Source organism: Rhinatrema bivittatum, chromosome 4 (assembly GCF_901001135.1).
Source record: "Rhinatrema bivittatum chromosome 4, aRhiBiv1.1, whole genome shotgun sequence".
Classification (NCBI taxonomy): Eukaryota; Metazoa; Chordata; class Amphibia; order Gymnophiona; family Rhinatrematidae; genus Rhinatrema; species Rhinatrema bivittatum.
The window spans coordinates 443411548-443430797 of NC_042618.1; the positions used below are offsets into that span (position 1 = coordinate 443411548).

Sequence of the window (19250 nt, forward strand, 5' to 3'; positions counted from 1 at the left end):
CTACTTTTTCTTTTTCGCTTTTTCGCCTTTTTTTTTCACTTTTTCGCTTTTTCGCTTTTTTCCGCTTTCGTTGCTTCGGGAGGAGGGGAGAGAGGACTGGGGCTGCCCCGGAGACCAGCACCCATGGACGCGGCCAGGGCAGGTGAGCGGGGGCTGGGGGAAATTTTGCCGCCTACCCTTACCCCTGCCTCTAACGCAGGGGTAAGGGTAGGCGGTAAGTAAGCAGGTTAAACGCACGGCAAAACAGCAGGGTAAAAAAGCGATAGTCGGGGTGCGTGTTACTGTATGGGAGGGAATAGCTAATTAGATCGTTTACATCTGATATACATGCCGCAGGCGGAAGGGGTTACCCATGATTTAAAGAGGCGGTAAGAATGGGTTAAAGGGGATAGTGTATCGCGGGTTGGACTAACGTGGCCGAAAAGTGAGTAGAAAGCGGGTTAGGAGCAGGGTAACCATGGACGCACTTTACTGTATTGACCTGTTAATGATTTCAGTCTTCGTCTTTTGTTTGATTTCTTTTACAGAGGTTTGGAAGATAAACATATAGAGTGGCTAGAGGAAAAACACAAGTATCAGCAGCAGCTGGCAGAGATAGAAGAAAAGTATAGACAGACAAAAGAGAAACTGCAGCGGGCCTCAGTTGCTCAGAAAAAGGCATGTATAATTGTCTTTTAATGCTGTATTTAGAATTGAAACTTCCCGTTTTAAATATCACTGTGCTCTCAAATCTTCATGTAAACTTGGAGCTTTGGATTTTAAAGTTATTTATTCCAAAACTCCATTGACGTCCTCATTTAAGCTCACTTAAAGCAGATGATCTGTCTGATCTCCCATGCATTGTTTTGCTTCTCTGCCATCCTGTTTTGACATTTCAGGTGCATCCTGCCATGTGCCTTTGACTTTTTCTGTAAAATCTTCAATCTACACTTGTTTGCCTTTAACCAAAGTGCATGAAATTACATTGGGATTAAGGAAAGTACATAGGCCAAACAGACAATGAACAGCAAACTGAGAAAACCAAACATGTTGGTGAGCATTCCCACATTTTCTTTTTCAATTGGACTGTGCATATGGTTTGGCATTCCATGGGCATCGCCATAAAATTAAATCACGTGCACAGAGAGACTGAAGGAGCTAAAGAAGCCCACCTGAGAAGAAAGAAGAGGGAGCCTAGCAGGCTTCAGTAACATATCAGAATGTCCCAAGTTGAGGTTGTCCGGTGAAGTTCAATAGAGTATGCTGAAAAGACTATATTTTCCCAATAAAAAAATAGCTATAATTATGGCACTGATTATGAGCATTATAACCAAAGCAGTAGGAAAGAGGATGTATGGCCTATTTTAACATCCCTCATTAGCTGTGTATAGTGTAGGGAGAAGTAGTCTTTGTTAGGCTCCTTTACTCTTCCATGTACATATCAGTTGAAAGCAGGGATGGGCAAACGTATGGCCCACTGGCCTGCCTACCCTCCCCTGCATTCCCTATATGATTTGGCCCACTACTGTCCCAAGCATCCTGACGTTATATGATGTGCTGATGTGCTTGATATGGGCCATTGAGATGATGCTGGGCTGCACCTCGAGCAGGCTGCTGGAGGACAGTGACGTTGCGTTGGCATCCTGGATGACGTGCTCCTGTTGCTGCTGTGGAGGAGCGGCACTTCCACTGTTCCCGGCAGCAGGGGCAGAGAGCTATTGCCTTTGTCTCCCCCAGGTTAGGCTTCCCAGTAGAGCTCGGGGCTGCTGGTGAGAAGAGAAGCAAAGAATAGGCAGGCTAGAGGGACTGGCCAGGGCTGTGGATATTTCCCCCTCCCCCCCCCCCCCCCTCCATGAAGGGCAAAAGGAAAGGCCCAGAAGAGCACCTAGAGCCTTCTCGGTAGCAGTGCTGGCTTCATCTTAGCAAACCACTCACAGTCAGTTATACAGCACCCATAGCTTCTCTTAGCATCAGTCTCCACGCATGGCCGCCCACCATTCGGTCTACCTCAGCGAACAGTGTGTAGCACACACGCCACGCAGCACCCTGCACAATTCTGGGAGCCAGCCCCACATCCATGCATAAGGACCCCGTTTCCCCATGTGCAAATCTTTTTCCAGCAGACACTTGGCTGTACCTTATCGATGAAAGGTAAAGTGTATTAAGTAACATCATTGCTGTCTGCAAGGCTGAATGTGGGTGTTAAATGTAGGAAGAGAAGGCTGTACATCAAACTATTTATGTTCTGTATATTATGGACTGAAGGTCTCTGGAAATTGTGGGTCCAATTCATAGATCTGCTGTGACAGGTGCATATCATGGACAAATTCAGAGATGTACTGAAGAGGTGGGGGAGAGTAAAATAGAGCTGATGTGTGCCACTTAATAATAAACTGGCAAAGGTCTGATGGGGCAGAGAAAAATGGAAAAATTCTCTTGCCAAGACTCATTAAGTCCCTTTCTGACTTGTGGCAGAAGTGAGAGGGAGCGTGTGTGTGTATATATATATTTTTGTAAACCGTTATGATGGCGAAACCGAATGACGGTATATAAAACTCGATAAATAAATAAAATATATGAGAGGGAGAGGGAAAGAGGCGTGTAAGCGGGAGAGAGTATGTGCAAGTAAGAGAGAGTAAGAAAGGGAGCATTTAATGGGGAAACCCCTCCCCCCTGCTCCTGTTACAAATGGAAGCCAGTAATGTGGCTCCAGTTAAAAATAATAAAGTTTACGCACCCATGATTTAAAGGAATTTCATCTTGCCTTCAGTCTGTGCATTCCTTCTCCACAATTTGGATGTTTCTGATGTCAAAAAGAAGAACCAAATTCACAAATAGAAAATTTTCCAGAAGGAGTGCATTTAATGTAGGAAAGAAACAGCAAATCTGCTACAGTGGTGAACACCTGTATGCATCCCATACATAGGGCTACCTGTGAGAAGCTTGGCACAGTAAAACATGAACTCGTTTAATGCATGTTGTGAATGCACAAGCAAAGGTGCATTTCCTATTCATTCTCTTGATTCTGCTTTCTGTTTTAACCCTGCCTGTGATGAATTTCATGCTGTGGTTAATGATTTCTGTATATATTCAGGTGTTTTTTCCTAACATTCTGTGTGAGACTTATTCTCCTATTTCAACTGACATAAAGTAGAGGGTGGGTGGCCCCGTGGCTTTGATGTTGCAATGCAGGAGACTTAGGTATGCTACAGAGGTGACGTACTCCAGAAAGGAATTGAAAGGACACTGCGATGACATCTACAGGGAAAAGGGTGCAGTGAGGATGCAGTTTGTCAGTCTTTTTGACTGTACTGGTAGTTGCAGAGGCCTACTGTTTGGAAGGATGGGGGGGAGGGCTTGAAAGTATGGAAAAAAAAATCACGATTGATAAAGAGTGCCGTGAACAGATTAAAAATAAAATACTGCTCAGAAATAAATTCCATCAGGGAGTTTGGTATTGTTGCTGTAATTTTGAGTTGGTCACTGTTGCATGTCAATGGGGCTAGTCTTAACCTTTTGAAAGCTTAGCTCTGTACACAGCCCTGGAATCCCATTGTGAGCCGTGTCTGCTGATAAGGAAAATGTTTATCTTGGTACTGGAAGGTAACATTTCAATTAGAATTCTAAATGGATATGAGTTACAGCAATTTCAAGTACTACCTTGAAAGTGTATGTGCACACAGTCAACATTTATTTTTGATTTTTTTGTTTGTTTTTGCAGAGAAAAACTTTAAATGAAAACAAGCAGAAAAGAATGCAAGAGAAGATTGAGCTTTTAGAGGCAAAAAAGGAAGAATTAGAAACAGAAAGGCAAATACTGAATAGGTAATACAGATGCCGAAGTTTGGTTCTTAATCTGATTATCTTATTGACTAAAGTGTATTTATGGTTTGCAAAATTAATTATTTTAAGAATGAGATTGAGGGAAAAAAAGGAATCAATTCACCCATCATGCAAATATATTGAAAGGCAAAAAGTAAAGTAATGAGCTAGAAACCAGCATTTGAATATATTGTTAAGCAAATCAAATAGTTTTCTGTACAGACAGCTACATTGCATTTCACTGTGGAAAATTACAGATGGCAGTAGGAGCCATAGCTGCTTATGCAGCAAGGCAGCTGGATTTTCCCAAATCAGCATTACAGACAGATTTTCAGTCCTTTTTAGATGCGCCAGGATTTACCCGTGTTTCTTGAAATAATCTGGTTGCTTAGCTTTTATCGCTGCTCTTGGTTCCCTGTACATACCCGGATCAGTCCAGACCCTGGGTTATCTCCCCTTTCCAGCAGATGGAGTCAGAGCAAAAATCTGAGAAGGCTCCCTCTCTGCGGTCCCTCAGTATTTCCTCTGACTCAGCAGATGAGGGTTGCACCTGCGGTTTCCCCTTTTGGTGTGAGAGAAGAATTTTCCTTTCTTGCTGTTCCTCTCTACTGTGGATGGATCAAGTTTGATTTAAAAAAAAAAAAAAAAAAAGAGAGAGTAGAGCGTGAGGGACGCCTGCCTTCCTCCTTCACACTGCTTCAGCTTGCAGATTGATCTGATGCTGGCTCATTTCTCAGGTTTTCTTTCTTGTGAACTTTGTTTATTGGGGGGGAATTTTTCTGTACTCTTTATTTCAGGTGTCCCTTTGCCTTTCTGGAGGGGTGAAAGTTGGGGGTCCAACCTCTCCCCCATTGGCCTGACTGGCTGCCCTGGGAGGTCGCTTTTGCCTCGGGGCAGCACAGACAGAGAGGCATCATTCCTCTGTCTTGTAAAAAAAAAAAAAAAAAAAAAAAGGCGCGAAAAGCAGCAATAAATAACTTTTATTGGCTTGTAGAGCGTTTGAGGTCGGAACTCTTGTCAGTCGTGCTTGAGCGCTCCTGCTGCCATCTCCGGCAGTATTCGGGGGATACATTTTTGTTTTCTCCGAGTGCCAGCGCCTTCCCCCATGCTGCGGTCGCCGCGATGTAACACTTGTGGAGAGCTCGCTTCGCGGCTCTCCTGGGTGGGACTTTGCTCGAGGTGTCTCCCTGGTAGGGAAGGACCCTCGAGCCCAGGAGCACACTCTTCATCCCGCGGCCATGCGCGGTCAGAGTCTGGTAGGCCGTCCCTGAGTCGTGCGGGAACGGTGGCCATTTTGCCGGCAGGGGATTCAGTCTCTCCTCAGCATGAGGAGATTGGAGATTTCGGCCGGTCGCCTTCCACGACGGTTTTGCTCCCAGCCCACCTCCCAGACATGGGGGCACCTTCGGGGGACCTCCCTGGGATATCTCCCGCGTGGCCCCCCCCCCCCCCAGGGGGTCCACCGGAACCATTTTCAGCAGAGTTCATCCTGCCAATGCATAATGCTTATTTGGCTAGGCAGAGCCAGCCACCAGACCTATCTGCCGTCCCTACGCCACCTAAGATACCCAGGCTGGGGGTTTCTCTGCCTGTGCCACCCTTGCCAGTTCCACAGGACAACACTGGCTCAGTCAACAATCAGGGTGCGGGCGGCTGTCCGGGACCAGAGACCCTCAGGGTCCCTCCCAAGTTCGGGTGGTGTCGTCCTCGGTCGTCCCGAATGTAGATCCGGCTCCAGACCCTCTCGAAGACTCAGATCTGGATGATCCGGGGTCCCAGGCGCAGTTCAAGGGAGATGATCCACGCATGTTGCGCCTTTTTCAGCGGGACTAGCTGCAGCCCATTATCCCACATGTGGTGCAGGAATTGGACATGGACCTGGCTCTGGAGACTTCGGGTTCACAGATGGGGAATAAGCATGGAGACACCATCCTAGCAGGCCTTTGGCCCCCGGCCAGGTCATTCCCATCTCATCCCACGATTTTGAAATTACTCTCTCGAGAATGGGACATTCCGGAGGCTTCCCTCCGGGTCGGCAGGGCAATTAATAAACTTTATCCACTCCCAGAGGACTTCCTGGAGCTCCTCAAGCTTCCGAAGGTTGATTCTTCTGTGATGGCGGTTACGAAGAGGACCACCATCCTGGTCACGGGGGTGCCGCCCTGAGGGATGTTCAGGATAGAAAGCTGGAAGTCTTATCTCAAGAGGATTTTTGACGTCTCCGCTTTGGGTGTCCGAGCGGTGGTCTGTAGCTCGTTCATGCAGAGAGCAGGCCTCAGATGGGTACAGCAGCTCCTGGGGACTCAGGAACTACCTCCAGAGGAGGCACAACAGGCTGAGTGCCTAGAGGCGATCATAGCGTATGGGGTGGATGCTCTGTATGACCTCCTACGAGCATTGGCCAGGTCCATGGTCTCGGCGGTCTCGGCCAGATGTCTCCTCTGGCTCCGTAACTGGTCTGCGGATGCTTCTTCAAAGGCTCAACTCGGATCCTTGCCGTTTAAGGGCAAGTTACTGTTTGGCGAGGAGGTGGACCAGTTGATTAAGTCGCTCGGGAGAACAAGGTTCATAAGTTGCCGGAGGATCGGCCTCGTCCAGCCAGAATGTTCGGTGCCACCCGCAGCCGTTTCCGAGATCAGCAACATTTTTGGCAATCCAGATCGGTTAATCAGAGGCCTCCCTCCTCTCGGTCCCAGGCCTGGTCTCATTCCTTTCGGGGTAGACGTCCAGCCCAAGACGCTTTGTCCCAAGGGTCAGTGTCCAAGCCTGTCCAATGAAGTCTTGCCGGTCCACTCTTCAGTTCCTCGGATAGGAGGTCGCCTATCTCTCTTCTACCAGGAGTGGACCAGGATAACTACCGACCGTTGGGTCCTGGATATTCTAAGAGACGGCTACGCCTTAGAGTTTGCTCGACCCCCTCAGAGACAGGTTTGTCTTCTCTCCTTGCGGACCTCAAAAGAAACAGGTGATCGTGCGTCAGACGCTGGGTTGGCTCCTTGGCTTTGGGGGCTATCAGGCCGGTCCCGAGGTCGGAACTCTGGTCAGGCCATTATTCCGTTTACTTCATGGTCCCCAAGAAGGAAGGCTCCTTCCGCCCGATTCTGGATCTCAAGCTGGTAAACAGGGCACTCAAGATCCCACATTTTCGCATGGAAACATTACGTTCTGTCATGGCTGTGGTGCATTGCGGGGAGTTTCTAGCATCCTTGGATCTGACGGAAGCCTATCTTCACATTCCGATTCTGCCGGAGCATCAAAGGTTTCTGCGCTTCAAAATCCTCGACCAGCATTACCAGTTTCAAGCTCTGCTGTTCGGACTAGCAACAGCGCCTTGCACCTTCACCAAGGTGATGGTGGTAGTGACGGAGGCACTCCGGAGAGATGGGATTCTGATCTACCCGAACTTGGACGATTGGCTCATCCGAGCGAAGTCCGAAGCCCCAGTGTCTGCAGTCGGTCAACAAGGTTTTACATCTTCTGCGCTCTCTCGGCTGGGTTGTCAACTTGGCCAAGAGCAGTCTTGTGCCATCGCAGGAGCTCGTCTTCCTGGGGGCCCACTTCAACACCAAGCTGGGCAAGGTCTTCTCAGACAGGAGCAGGCGCAGAGTCTTCTGAGACGGCTACGGCAATTTTTTTGCCTCTCACTGCCGACCGCATGGGACTACCTGCAGGTCCTGTGTACTATGGCTTCCATTATAGATGTGGTCCCGTGGGCTTTTGCGCATATGCTTCCTTTGCAGAGGGCTTTGCTCTCCCACTGGAAGCCAGTCTCCCAGGATTATCAGGCACCCCTGCCGCTGCCGGTGGTAGCTAGACACAGCCTTTCCTGGTGGCTCCACCTGGATCACTTGCTGCAGGGGGTGGAGCTGGAAGTTCCCCAATGGATTGTGATCACCTCGGATGCCAGCCTTTCCGGTTGGGGGGCAGTGTGCGGGAGACACTTGATTCAGAGTCAATGGATGGCGGTGCAGTCGGTGTGGTCCATCAATCGATTGGAGGCCAGGGCAGTTCGCCTAGCCCTGTGCCAGTTCCTCCCTCTGATTCAGGGCAGAGCTGTCAGGGTGTTCTCTGACAACGCCACCGCAGTGGCTTACATAAATTGCCAGGGAGGCACAAGAAGTCGGCAAGTCTCTCTGGAAACGGACCTCCCCTCATGGACTGGGCGAAGCGCCATCTGTCTCGCTTGGCGGCATCCCACATAGCTGGGGTAGACAATGTCCAAGCGGATTTTCTGAGCAGACAGCGCATAGATCCAGGGGAGTGGGAACTCTCCCAGGAGGCGATGGATCTAGTGTTCGGCAGGTGGGGAGTCCTCCACTTCGACCTCAGGGCCACTCAAAGGAACGCGAAGGCTCCACGCTTCTTCAGCCGCAGAAGGGAGCACGGCGCAGAGGGTGTGGATGCCCTGGTTCTTCCATGGCTTTCAGAGCTGTTACTCTGTGTTCCCACCGTGGCCTTTGACCGGGAAAGTTCTGCGCAGAATAGAGTACCATCGGGGACCTGTTATTCTAGTAGCGCCAGAGTGTCCTCAGAGACTGTGGTACGTGGACTTGATCAACCTAGCTATGGACGGTCCTCTTCGGCTTGGACATCTGCCTCGCCTGCTTCACCAAGGTCCTGTATTTTTCGACCAGGCCGATCGTTTTTGTCTTGCAGCTTGGCTTTTGAACGGCGCTGGTTGAGACATCAAGGATATCAGGAGAATGTGATTGCGACGCTGCAAGGCTAGAAAGACTTCCACTTCTATCTCCTCTGTCCGGGTCTGGAAGGTTTTTGAAGCTTGGTGTGAGGCAGTGCTGCTTCTTCCCCGCCAGGCGTCTGTTCTTCAGATTCTTTCCTTTTTGCAGCAAGGTCTGGACAAAGGTCTGGCTTATAATTCTCTGAGGGTCCAAGTGGCTGCCCTGGGAGCTCTCCTTCCTCGTCTCCCAGGTACCTTACTTTCGGCCCATCCGGATATAGTCCTTTTCTCAGGGGTGTGAAGCACGTTAAACCGCCGACACAGACGCTTACACCTTCATGGGATTTAAATTTGGTTCTTTGGATTCTTGCGGGACCGCCTTTCGAGCCTTTAAAAAGGGCCTCTCTGAAGGATCTCACACTTAAGACGGTGTTTTTGGTGTCCATTTCCTCGGCTCGGAGGATTTCGGAAATTCAAGCCTTGTCATGCCGAGAGCCTTATTTTCGTTTCACGGACTCGGGAGTGACACTGACCACGGTACCGTCATATCTACCTAAGGTCGTCTTGGCTTTTCATTTGAATCAGTCGGAGGAACTGCCCTCTTTCTCGGACGAGGATTCCAGGGAACTCAGGCGCCTCTATGTCAAGCGTGTCCTCATTCGGTACCTGGAGAAGACGAATGACTTCCGCCTCTCGGACCATCTGTTTGTCTTATGGCATGGACCCAAGAAGGGCCACCAGGCGACGAAAACCTCCATTGCAAGGTGGTTAAAAGAAGCTATTTCTTCAGCATACATAGGGGTGGGTTCTTCCCACCCGGAGAGTGTTAGGGCTCATTCGCTCCATGTCAGGCAGCGTCTTGGGCAGAAAGTCGTTCTGTGTCTCCGCCTGCCATGTTATTGGGAACATTGTTACCATGTTATAATGTAATATAGTTATATTTTACCTTGTTACTGTTACCATGTTATAATGTAATTTAGTTCTAGTATTAATCTACCATGTTATAATGTAAAATAGGGCGGTCCCCGCCCTGTCTCTAAGTTTCCTGTGAACCGATGTGATATTTCGATCGAATGTCGGTATATAAAAATAAATAAATAAATAAGAGATGTGTAGAGCAGCTACTTGGAAGTCTTTACACACTTTTGCTCTTCATTACCGGCTAAACCTCCAAGCGCTGGTTATTGGGTTTTTTGGGGCTCAGGTACTGCGAGCTGGGCTAGCGGGGGCCCACCCTAAGTAGGGAAGCTTTGGTACATCCCAGGGTCTGGACTGATCCGGGTACGTACAGGGAAAAGAAAATTATTCCTTACCTGCTAATTTTCGTTCCTGTAGTACCATGGATCAGTCCAGATGCCCACCCTGACGCTACCAGCTCGAATACGCAGTTACTACATGATTCTGAACTGTTTAGATGTTGTTGATGATTCTTTTTGCAAGTTGCTGTTTCGGGATGTCTTGTTCTCATCCCAGGTTTACCAATTATTATCTTAATACCTTGCTCCATCCAATACTATCTTTCCTTCTTGCTTTGATATACTTCATACTGAGGGACCGCAGAGAGGGAGCCTACTTATATATGGGTGGCCTCTCAGATTTTTGCTCTGACTCCATCTGCTGGAAGGGGGAGATAACCCAGGGTCTGGACTGATCCATGGTACTACAAGAACGAAAATTAGCAGGTAAGGAATAATTTTCTTATACCTTTTTTCTTCTTTTAGCATCAGAGATACAATATATCTTTTTATTTTTAGATTTGTTTGGAAGAAATTCATTTACATGTTAAATATTTGCCTTTACTTCTAAATGAGAAATTAAATGGCATTCAACCAAAATTCAGCATTTTTTGTTTCCTGCTTTCTTAGCAAAAGATTTGTTCTAGTACAGGGGTCGGGAACCTATGGCTCGCGAGCCAGATGTGGCTCATTTGATGGCTGCATCTGGCTCGCAGACAAATATACCTTCTAAATGGGCTCTGACCGACGGCCCGCAAATGCGCAGTAGAGAGCAGCTCTACCGCGCATGCGCGGGCGAGCACGACGGTCAGATCAGAGCGTGCCTGAAAAAAAAATGGCACTGGGAGGAGCAGTAGCGGCGCGTGCAAAGGAGGGACACCCCATCCCCCCACCCCTGAGATCTTCCATCTGCGCCATCAGAGGGAAGGGGTTGTGGATGAGCTGAAAGGGGAGGGAATTGAGAGAGAGGGGGAGTGACCAAGGGGAGGGAGGAGGGAGTAACTGAGGGGAGGGAGGGAGGAGAGAGTGACTGAGTGGGGGAAGGAGGAGAGAGTGACTGCAGAGGGGGGAGTGACTGAGGGGAGGGAGGGAGACTAGAGGGGGGAGAATAGAGGTGGGAGGGAGAATGAGGGGGAGGGAGTGGGAAGGAGAATGAGTGGGAAGGAAATGGACCAAAATGCGTAACGTACACGGGTCGTTGTGAGGTCAGGAAGTAAACTTCCCTCCTTTTAATCAAGTAGTCAGCTAGCTAATTGCAGAAACCCTTTTATCAAAGAAGATGGCCAAAAAAAAAAAAAAGATGATGAGGACTATCGTACTTTTCAGCAGGAATGGACAGAGGAATTCACCTTTGTGGAGAGAGCAGGTTCTGCAGTGTGTCTAATATGCAATGATAAAATTGCATCGATGAAACGGTCAAATATAAAGCGGCACTTCAACACACGCCATACTACATTTGCATCGAAATATCCTGCGGGGAACAGCAGGAAGAAAGCATGTCAAGAGTTACTGTGCAGAGTGCAAGCTAGTCAGCAGCAACTCCGTGTTTGGACCCAACAAGGTGACTGGAATTTGGCTAGCTTTGCTGGTGCTTTAGCAATTGTGAGAAACGGAAAGCCATTCACAGATGGGGGGAGTATGCCAAAACATTCATGCTTGATGTTGCCAATGAACATTTTGACGACTTTTCGGATAAAGACAAGATAATCAAACGAATAAAAGACATGCCTCTGTCGGCAAGAACTGTTCACGATTGTACCATCATGATGGCAAATCAAATTGAGGCAACACAAGTGAAGGACATAAATGCAGCACCATTCTTTTCTCTCGCTTTGGATGAGTCAGACGTAAGCCATTTATCCCTGTTCAGCGCGATTGCAAGGTATGCTGTCGGTGACACACTACGTGAGGAAAGTCTTGCTGTTTTGCCTATGAAGGGACAACAAGAGGGGAGTATTTATTCAAGTCTTTCACTGAGCTCGCTAAAGAAAAAAATCTACTGATGGATAAACTTATTTCGGTGTGTACTGATGGTGCTCCGTGCATGGTGGGGAAAAACAGAGGATTCGTAGCGCTTCTTCGTGAACATGAAAAGAGATCCATCCTAAGGTTTCACTGCATCCTACATCAGGAGGTGCTTTGTGCTCAGATGTGTGGTGAGCAGCTTGGTGAGGTGATGTCGCTGGTCATTCGGGTGGTCAACTTTATTGTTGCCTGAGCTTTAAATAATCGCCAGTTTAAAACACTGCTGGATGAAGTTGGGAATAATTATCCTGGTCTGCTTCTGTACAGCAATGTGCGTTGGTTGTCAAGAGGGAAGGTGCTCAGCCGTTTCACGGCTTATCTGAGCGAAATCCGGACTTTTGAAATGAAAAACGTCGAGCATCCTGAGTTAGCTAACACTGAGTGGCTCCTGAAGTTCTACTATCTTGTGGACATGACTGAACATCTGAACCAGCTCAATGTGAAAATGCAGGGTGTTGGAAATACAGTCTTATTCCTTCAACAAGCAGTGTTTGCATTTGAAAACAAGCTAGAACTCTTCATCGCCAACATTGAAACAGGTCATTTACCACACTTTGAAAAACTGGGAGAGTTTAAAGATGCATGCACAGCAAGTGACCCTGCTCAACATCTTGATGTTCAGCAGCTAGTGGGCTTTACATCTAATCTCCTGCAGTCATTCAAAGTGCGCTTTGGAGAATTTCATGAGTGTACTCATCTTTTTAAGTTCATCACCCATCCACACGAGTGTGCAGTGGACAGTGCCGACCTGAGTTACAACCCCGGTGTCTCCGTCAGAGATTTTGAGCTACAAGCTGCTGACCTGAAGGCCTCAGACATGTAGGTGAATAAGTTCAAGTCACTGAATGAAGATTTGGAAAGACTTCCACGACAGCAAGCAGAGTTGGCGAGCAAACACAAGTGGGGAGAAATGAAAAAACTTCAACCCGCGGACCAGCTGATTATCAAAACTTGGAACGCGCTTCCCGTCACATACCACACACTGCAACGTGTGAGTATTGCTATACTGACAATGTTTGGCTCTACGTATGCATGTGAGCAGTCTTTCTCACATCTAAAGAACATTAAGACAACCTACGATCACGTTTAACGGATGGAAGTCTCAACGCCTGCATGAAGCTTAACCTCACCACGTATCAACCAGACTACAAAGCCATCAGCAAAACCATGCAGCACCAGAAGTCACATTAATGGTAAGAAGTACTTTATTCATCATTGGTTAGCAACAGCATAACAACGTTATTAAAAAGAATTCAGAGACTTATTGTACTTGAAAAGTGTTGGTCTTACATAAAATACACACATTTACTTGTATTTAGTTTTAAACATACTGTATGGCTCTCACGGAATTACATTTTAAAATATGTGGCGTTCATGGCTCTCTCAGACAAAAAGGTTCCTGACCCCTGTTCTAGTAAATGAGAGAGCATGTTATAGTAGAGGAGGGCTTAAAATATCCATGCAAATACACACACAGCCTATGCTTTCATTAAAGATTTAATGAAATTTAATGGTTTACAATTGTTATTGTGTATTACAAACGAGTTAATTTTTGTTTCCAGTGCCAAAGCTGTGTATATAATGCAAGCTGTAAGTCAAAGAGAGTGACATGCACACAGTTCAAAGATGGTTGACATCCAAAGTCTGGGAATTTTTAAATCAGTAGAATCCTTTATTGAAGAATGATAGTACAGCAGTCCAGTGTACAGTAATTCTTCAGCAAAAGTCAGTCCCCCACATGATCGTGTTCCGCAATCGGGCTTCATCGGGAAGGACAGGATACGGTATTAAAGACAAGCTGATAATCTATAATGTTTCTACAATTGCAGACAGAATGTTCCCTATGAAGAACACACCCGGCTTCAGAAAAGGCTAAGGGACTTACAGCGCAGGCATAATGAATTCCGTAGTGTAATACTAGGTCCTAATGTGCCATCTGCAGGACAACTGAATCCAGTTAGTTTTCTCTCTTCCACCTTGGTCCCTGGCTCTGAGCTATCCTTCCGGCATCTTCAGGTAGGAAGCTAATTAACCTGATTGCAGAAATTGAGTAAACATGAGACTAAATTCATTGCTTTAATAGAAAATAAAAGATCACTCTTTTTTTTCTAGATGTTATTGTATTGCACTTGGTGACAACAGTAGTTTGGATTCATCTGTAAATATGGATGACTGGTGTCTTAAGCAATTATTTGTAGTAACTGTAGCTTCACTTCTATTCAGATTGAAATGATTATCAGTGTAGTAGGATCGGTGGAGTAAATACGTTTTTATGCACGTAACTCCTTTGAAAATTCACTACAAAGGGCTGAATTTTCAAAAGGTTTTACATGTGCAAATAGGCTTTTGAAAATTCATATATGATGTACTTTTATGTTTGTAACTCCTTTGAAAATTCACTCCTTTGTGAATATCTGCTGTTTGGAAGGGTGCTCTAGCAGAATGAGTGCTTAATCTCTTCTCCCTGTACCTCTGACTTGAGCACATCATATAAACAGATCTTGACAGGGAGGAAAATAAAACTTTAGTTTACAGATGAGGCCCTATTAAAAGATTTAAAAAAATTTTAAAGTCTGAACCCCTTCTTTGTGGGAGTTTGGGGATTTTGCTATCTAAAAAGAGATCTGGAAGTTCAATTTGCATATTTCAAGCATAGAGCAAGTTATTTCTGGTTGTGTTTTGCATGTACCAGAAATTGCCTCTCTTGCTGGTTCTGATGGACTTTTCAACCTTTCAGCATTTTTGAGTGTGTTCAAACTAATCTCTCCTGCCACTGCATTCATTAGGGAAGGCTGGGCTGGAGCACACTCTGTTCTGGGATGGCATGGTGGCAGAGTTAGAAAATGGCCTGGAAAACACCAAAACTGCCATTAAACAAAACAATGAAGACATTGTGAAGGAACATCAGGAAAAAGAAGCTAGAGTGAGACTGAGTGGGAGTGGGAGGGTCTGGAGGGCTGGCCTTCCCTCTGCAGTGAAAGTGACCCACTGCCACCATTCATAGGAAGTAAACTGTGGAGGGATCCCAGTGCTGAAGAAACACCAATGGCAGCTACTTCAGTTTGCTTAGCAGTTTTGGACAACTTAAAAGAAAAAAAAATTGCGTGAAGAGAACAAAACGCAGGTCCATTAATGTGCTAATTTTTTTTTTTTACTTACCACTCCTACTTTAAGTTCTTTGATTTAGTTACCTTAGAAAAATCAGTTTCCCCAAAGCTAGTCTTCAAGTCCTAATCCTCCACGGAAAAATGAAAATAAATCCCAAATAACTGGAATTTATTTTATTTGGTTCCAAATTATGGAATGAGCTATCAGCAGAACTTAGGATTATTTCTGTCCCTAGCGTCTGCGAAAAAATAAAAGCGATTCTGTTTAAAGAAGCTTTTATGGTTGATTTGTAAAGATTTTTGATGATGATGATGATGATATTTTATTGTCCTGCTATTGTTTTATATGTTTGTAATAAGTATTGTAAATAAAGCTGTACTGACCCCTGATGACCTGCATGGTAGTTCATTGTACAGTCAAGCCACAGGCAGCTCTTTATAAATCTTCTCGAGAGGCCGAAGAATTTTGTAATGTTTCTGTGACTTACAGGAAGAGCAACATCAGAGAGATCTTTTCCTTCTCCGCAAACGGCTGGAAGAGCTGGAAACCACACAGAGAAGGCAACTGGAAGAACTCGGGCCACCAGGAGAGTCCATTAAGATGGAAGCTTGGGCTTACATGGACAAACGCAATAAAGTGGATGAGGAGGAGAAATGAGCTCACTGGTCAAAGGTCAAGCTTTAATCCTCAGCTTCTATATTTTTCAGTGTTTTGTACATGAACATTTATAAATGAATTGCATTTATAGAAGGAAAGACTATTATATTGTGTCTGCATACAATAGTGAAGCAATGGGCCAAATTTCTATTTTTTTTTCTTTATTTACTAACTACATTTTACCTTTAAAATTAAAAAAGGAAAAAAAGTCTTCCAGATTGTTTGTATGATGTGTAGGTGGTAAGCATTTATGCCATAATGGTTTGGGGCATACAAATGATTCTCCTCTCGTTTGAGCACTATGTTTTTCTAAAAAGTTTTGTAAACCATTTTTGGTTAATGGAAATCAGGCTTCTAGCTATCTGGAGTATGATGTGAAACTTGAAGCACGAACATTTTGTTGTAACCTCTGCATTAACATGTATTGTTTACAGTAATTTAAAAGGCACGTGTCATAATTATGAATATTTGTGATTTTTAACATTTTTATTACTAAATTTATTATACAAAGGATTTATTCAATTTTTATAAATATTTTTATACTGCACTTTTGTATTTGGAGTCATTTGTTGAACATGTTACTCATTTTGTGGAATGGATTCACCAATGCCTTATGTAGGCAGGAGTGGTTTTTGTGCCGCCTTCAAGAACAACATATGAAAACCAGAGATTCACTTGGTACTGTGCCACGCAGGAGGCATTGCACCAGATTTCAACTGTGGGCAAAGAGAGATCAAAGAGCATGCAAGAAAGCTGGAAGTCCATTCACATGCACAGTTTTGAAATGACATCTTTTGCTTAAACTTTAACTTCCTGCAACTTCAGGAGGAAAGGCTCAGAGAGAAAAACTGAAAGTATAGCGTTCTGTAAGTGCTCAGACTTTTTTGCCCAAAAGTGCTAAATTTTAAGTTAAGTAAATTAGTTTACTTTTAATCTAGTACTTCATGACAGAGAATTTTCTTCTGTGTATAATTAAGTTGTAAGTCGTTGAAATGATTTGCATTTTTACAAAAGAAACTGTTTAGCAGTGGGAGTTGTTTAAAGCTTGTTTGGATTTTTAAAAAAATCCTATGTTAGTGGGTGTGGGCTAGTCTTTGTCTTCCGGGCATAGCTGTTTGCTAATTTTTTTTTCTTTTTTAAAGACCTGTAGCAAGAAGCTGTAATATTGCCACCACATGGGTCAGCTGTGGCTGTGTTCACAGTCCCCATGGGAGGAGGAGGAGGGAGTCATGGTCATTGGCTGCGTTCAGAACCCATGAGGCAGGGTTTTAGAAGAGGCCCACGATCCTCACCTCAATGACCAGGCTATGTATGATGGGGGAGAGGGCATGGTCAATAGAAAACAGGCGAGAAATCCCAGAGTAGCTGTGAAGGAAGGCTCAGGAACCTAGATCCCAAACTCTGTCCTTCCAGCTCCATCAGAACCAAATTTGCAGGAAGAAACTTCCAGGTCAAAATTTCCTCTGAAACACTAAGATTCGACTAGGGGCAGGTGAGAAAATTAAAATCACAGTCTGGCAATAGCGTGATACCTGATCTAATAAATTATGTGATGACAGCACAAGAGACTAGGAACCCTGCAGGCCCCCAGTCACTGTTGGGCACATGCTTCAGCTTTATTATCAACTTGCAGCTGGTGAGACTCTGGTTTTCTTTTTTTGCTAAATCTGAAATTGGAAATTTTCACATTGGGGCAGAGTGGTGGGGATTATTGGTGCAAACCAAAGCCGAGAAGCCCTAATAATAATTAAAGGTGCTTCTATGTGCCCAGGGCTGAATTTAAAATATAGGTGCCCATAAGCACTGGGGGGGGCCCACAGAAATTATTAAAGGGAACAAGTTGAAAGAGGTTAGAGCCCATCTCCCCTGAAATCATGAAGATTGCAGAGGAAAGTCCTCCTCCCTCCCTCCCAGAAATCATCAGAGGGGGCAATATCCCCCTTTCCCTCACAAATCAGAGGACGCAGAGCCCCTGCCCAGGTCTTACCTTCTGGTGTCCTGTGGCACATTTAGCTGTAGGAAAAAATGGGGGTATTCTGTAACCTGTGGATTGCCGTCTGCTTCCTCCCCCCCACTAGTCTTTAGTGGAGAATGGGGGATGGGCAGCACCACCTAAACTGACCACTTATTGCCTCCTATACATGCAGCGGCGGAGGAAGGATGCTGTCGGTCTCAAAGTCAGACATTTCAGGCTTACCCGTTAGAATACAATTGACAACTCGCCTCTAGAGACCTTAACACAGCATAGGGTTATACTGAATTAGTGAATTTAGGGCAACCATATCAGAGACTTTGACTTGCTTTGGGTATATTAATAAACATACAGGCCGATACAGAGCAATGCACTCGGCCGAGCCCACCGTTTAGCCCATTTGGCCACACACTTTAGATGAACTATTATTACCCCTTATATTGTAAGGGGTAATAGCGTGTGGAAAACACGCGGTCAACCACCCCGAAACTAATAGCGCTCATCGCATGCAAATTACCCCGGAATACTGAAAGTAAAATGTGCAGCCAAGCCGTACATTTTACTCTCAGAAATTAACGCCTGCCCAAGGTCTTTCTAAGGTTACCGCCTGCCCAAGGGCAGGCGGTAACCTTAGAAAGCACCAGGAAAGTGTACAGAAAAGCAGAAAAAAAACTGCTTTTCTGTACACCCTCCAACTTAATATCATAGCGATATTAAAGCAGAGGCACCAAAAATAAAAAAAACATCTTCCTGCCGGTTGATGGGTTCGAAAACATGCGTTCAATTATGCCGGCGTCCGTTTTCCAAACCCGAAGCTGTCGGCGGGTTCGAAAACCGACTCCGGTAAAATTATGCCTCTGTCGTTGGACCCATCGACAGCCGCGGCCTCCTTATTAGCGCAGGCCTAATTTGAATACAAAATTGCACGCTCGGGAGAGGTGCCTGGGTGCGCGTCGAGAGTGGCACTCACCTCGGAGCGCTGGCTCTCCTGCACGTTTTATTGCATCGGTCTGATAGCTAACTACCTCCACCCTGGAGAAACCTCTGCCCAAGGGAGCACCTGTTCTTGGCCCCTGTCGCTTGCTGGGATAAGGAGGCTTGCCTCAGCCGTGAAGACGAAAAGACAAGTTTGACACAAGCTGCCAGGTAACAGGCAGGGCTTTCTTACTTGTGGCCTTCCAGGAGACAGGAGCTCTTCTGCTTTGTCAGAGGGAGGGGCAGGGTGAATGGCCTTCTTCTACAAGCTGCCTCCCTGCTGCTTTTAACAGGCAGGACATGCATGTGCATCTCGCTCAGTTAAAGAGGAGCATGAGAAAGAGGTCTTTCCTTCATTTCATACTGGCCCTTTACCATGGAGGGGGGGATCACTTCTCCTGACCAGGATGCGTGATTTCGGTCCTGTGCCATTTGGACCCGAAAGGTAATCCGGACACAGCAGTTCGCGTGCCTGAAGCTCGTTCTCCTTGGATTGGCTGTTCTCGTTACCAGGCAGATTTGGGACATGTCCCTGACCCATACCTGGGCCTTTCTTAGGTCATTGTTTGTGGAGAGAAGATTATATCCCTTAACTTAAAACAGGCCGATCAGATAACTTAGTCACGTATTGTTATTCTGGCCAAAGTTTCTCATCTTGGTCTTATGTGCTGACATCATGTCAGCTTCCCTCTTGTGGGGTTAGTATTCATATTTGGCGGTATACAACAGTAAAATGTTTGGTATCTCCCTTCATCCTCTTTTTACCTCTGGACTTGCTGCCCTTTCTTCTTCTCCCAGA

At 45.9% G+C, this 19250-nt stretch overlaps 1 protein-coding gene across 7 annotated transcripts in view; it reads left to right on the forward strand.

Moving 5' to 3' along the window:
* Positions 1–16051, forward strand: part of CEP83 (centrosomal protein 83) — a 124824-nt gene extending 108773 nt beyond the window's left edge. For all 7 annotated transcript variants that reach the window (XM_029601617.1, XM_029601614.1, XM_029601616.1 and 4 more), the window contains 4 exons: positions 528–657; positions 3701–3804; positions 13569–13755; positions 15337–16051. In XM_029601617.1, the coding sequence (XP_029457477.1) occupies positions 528–657; positions 3701–3804; positions 13569–13755; positions 15337–15504 (589 nt within the window). In that variant the 3' untranslated portion in view covers positions 15505–16051. The remainder of the gene's footprint in view (positions 1–527; positions 658–3700; positions 3805–13568; positions 13756–15336) is intronic.
* Positions 16052–19250: the final 3199 nt, after the last annotated feature.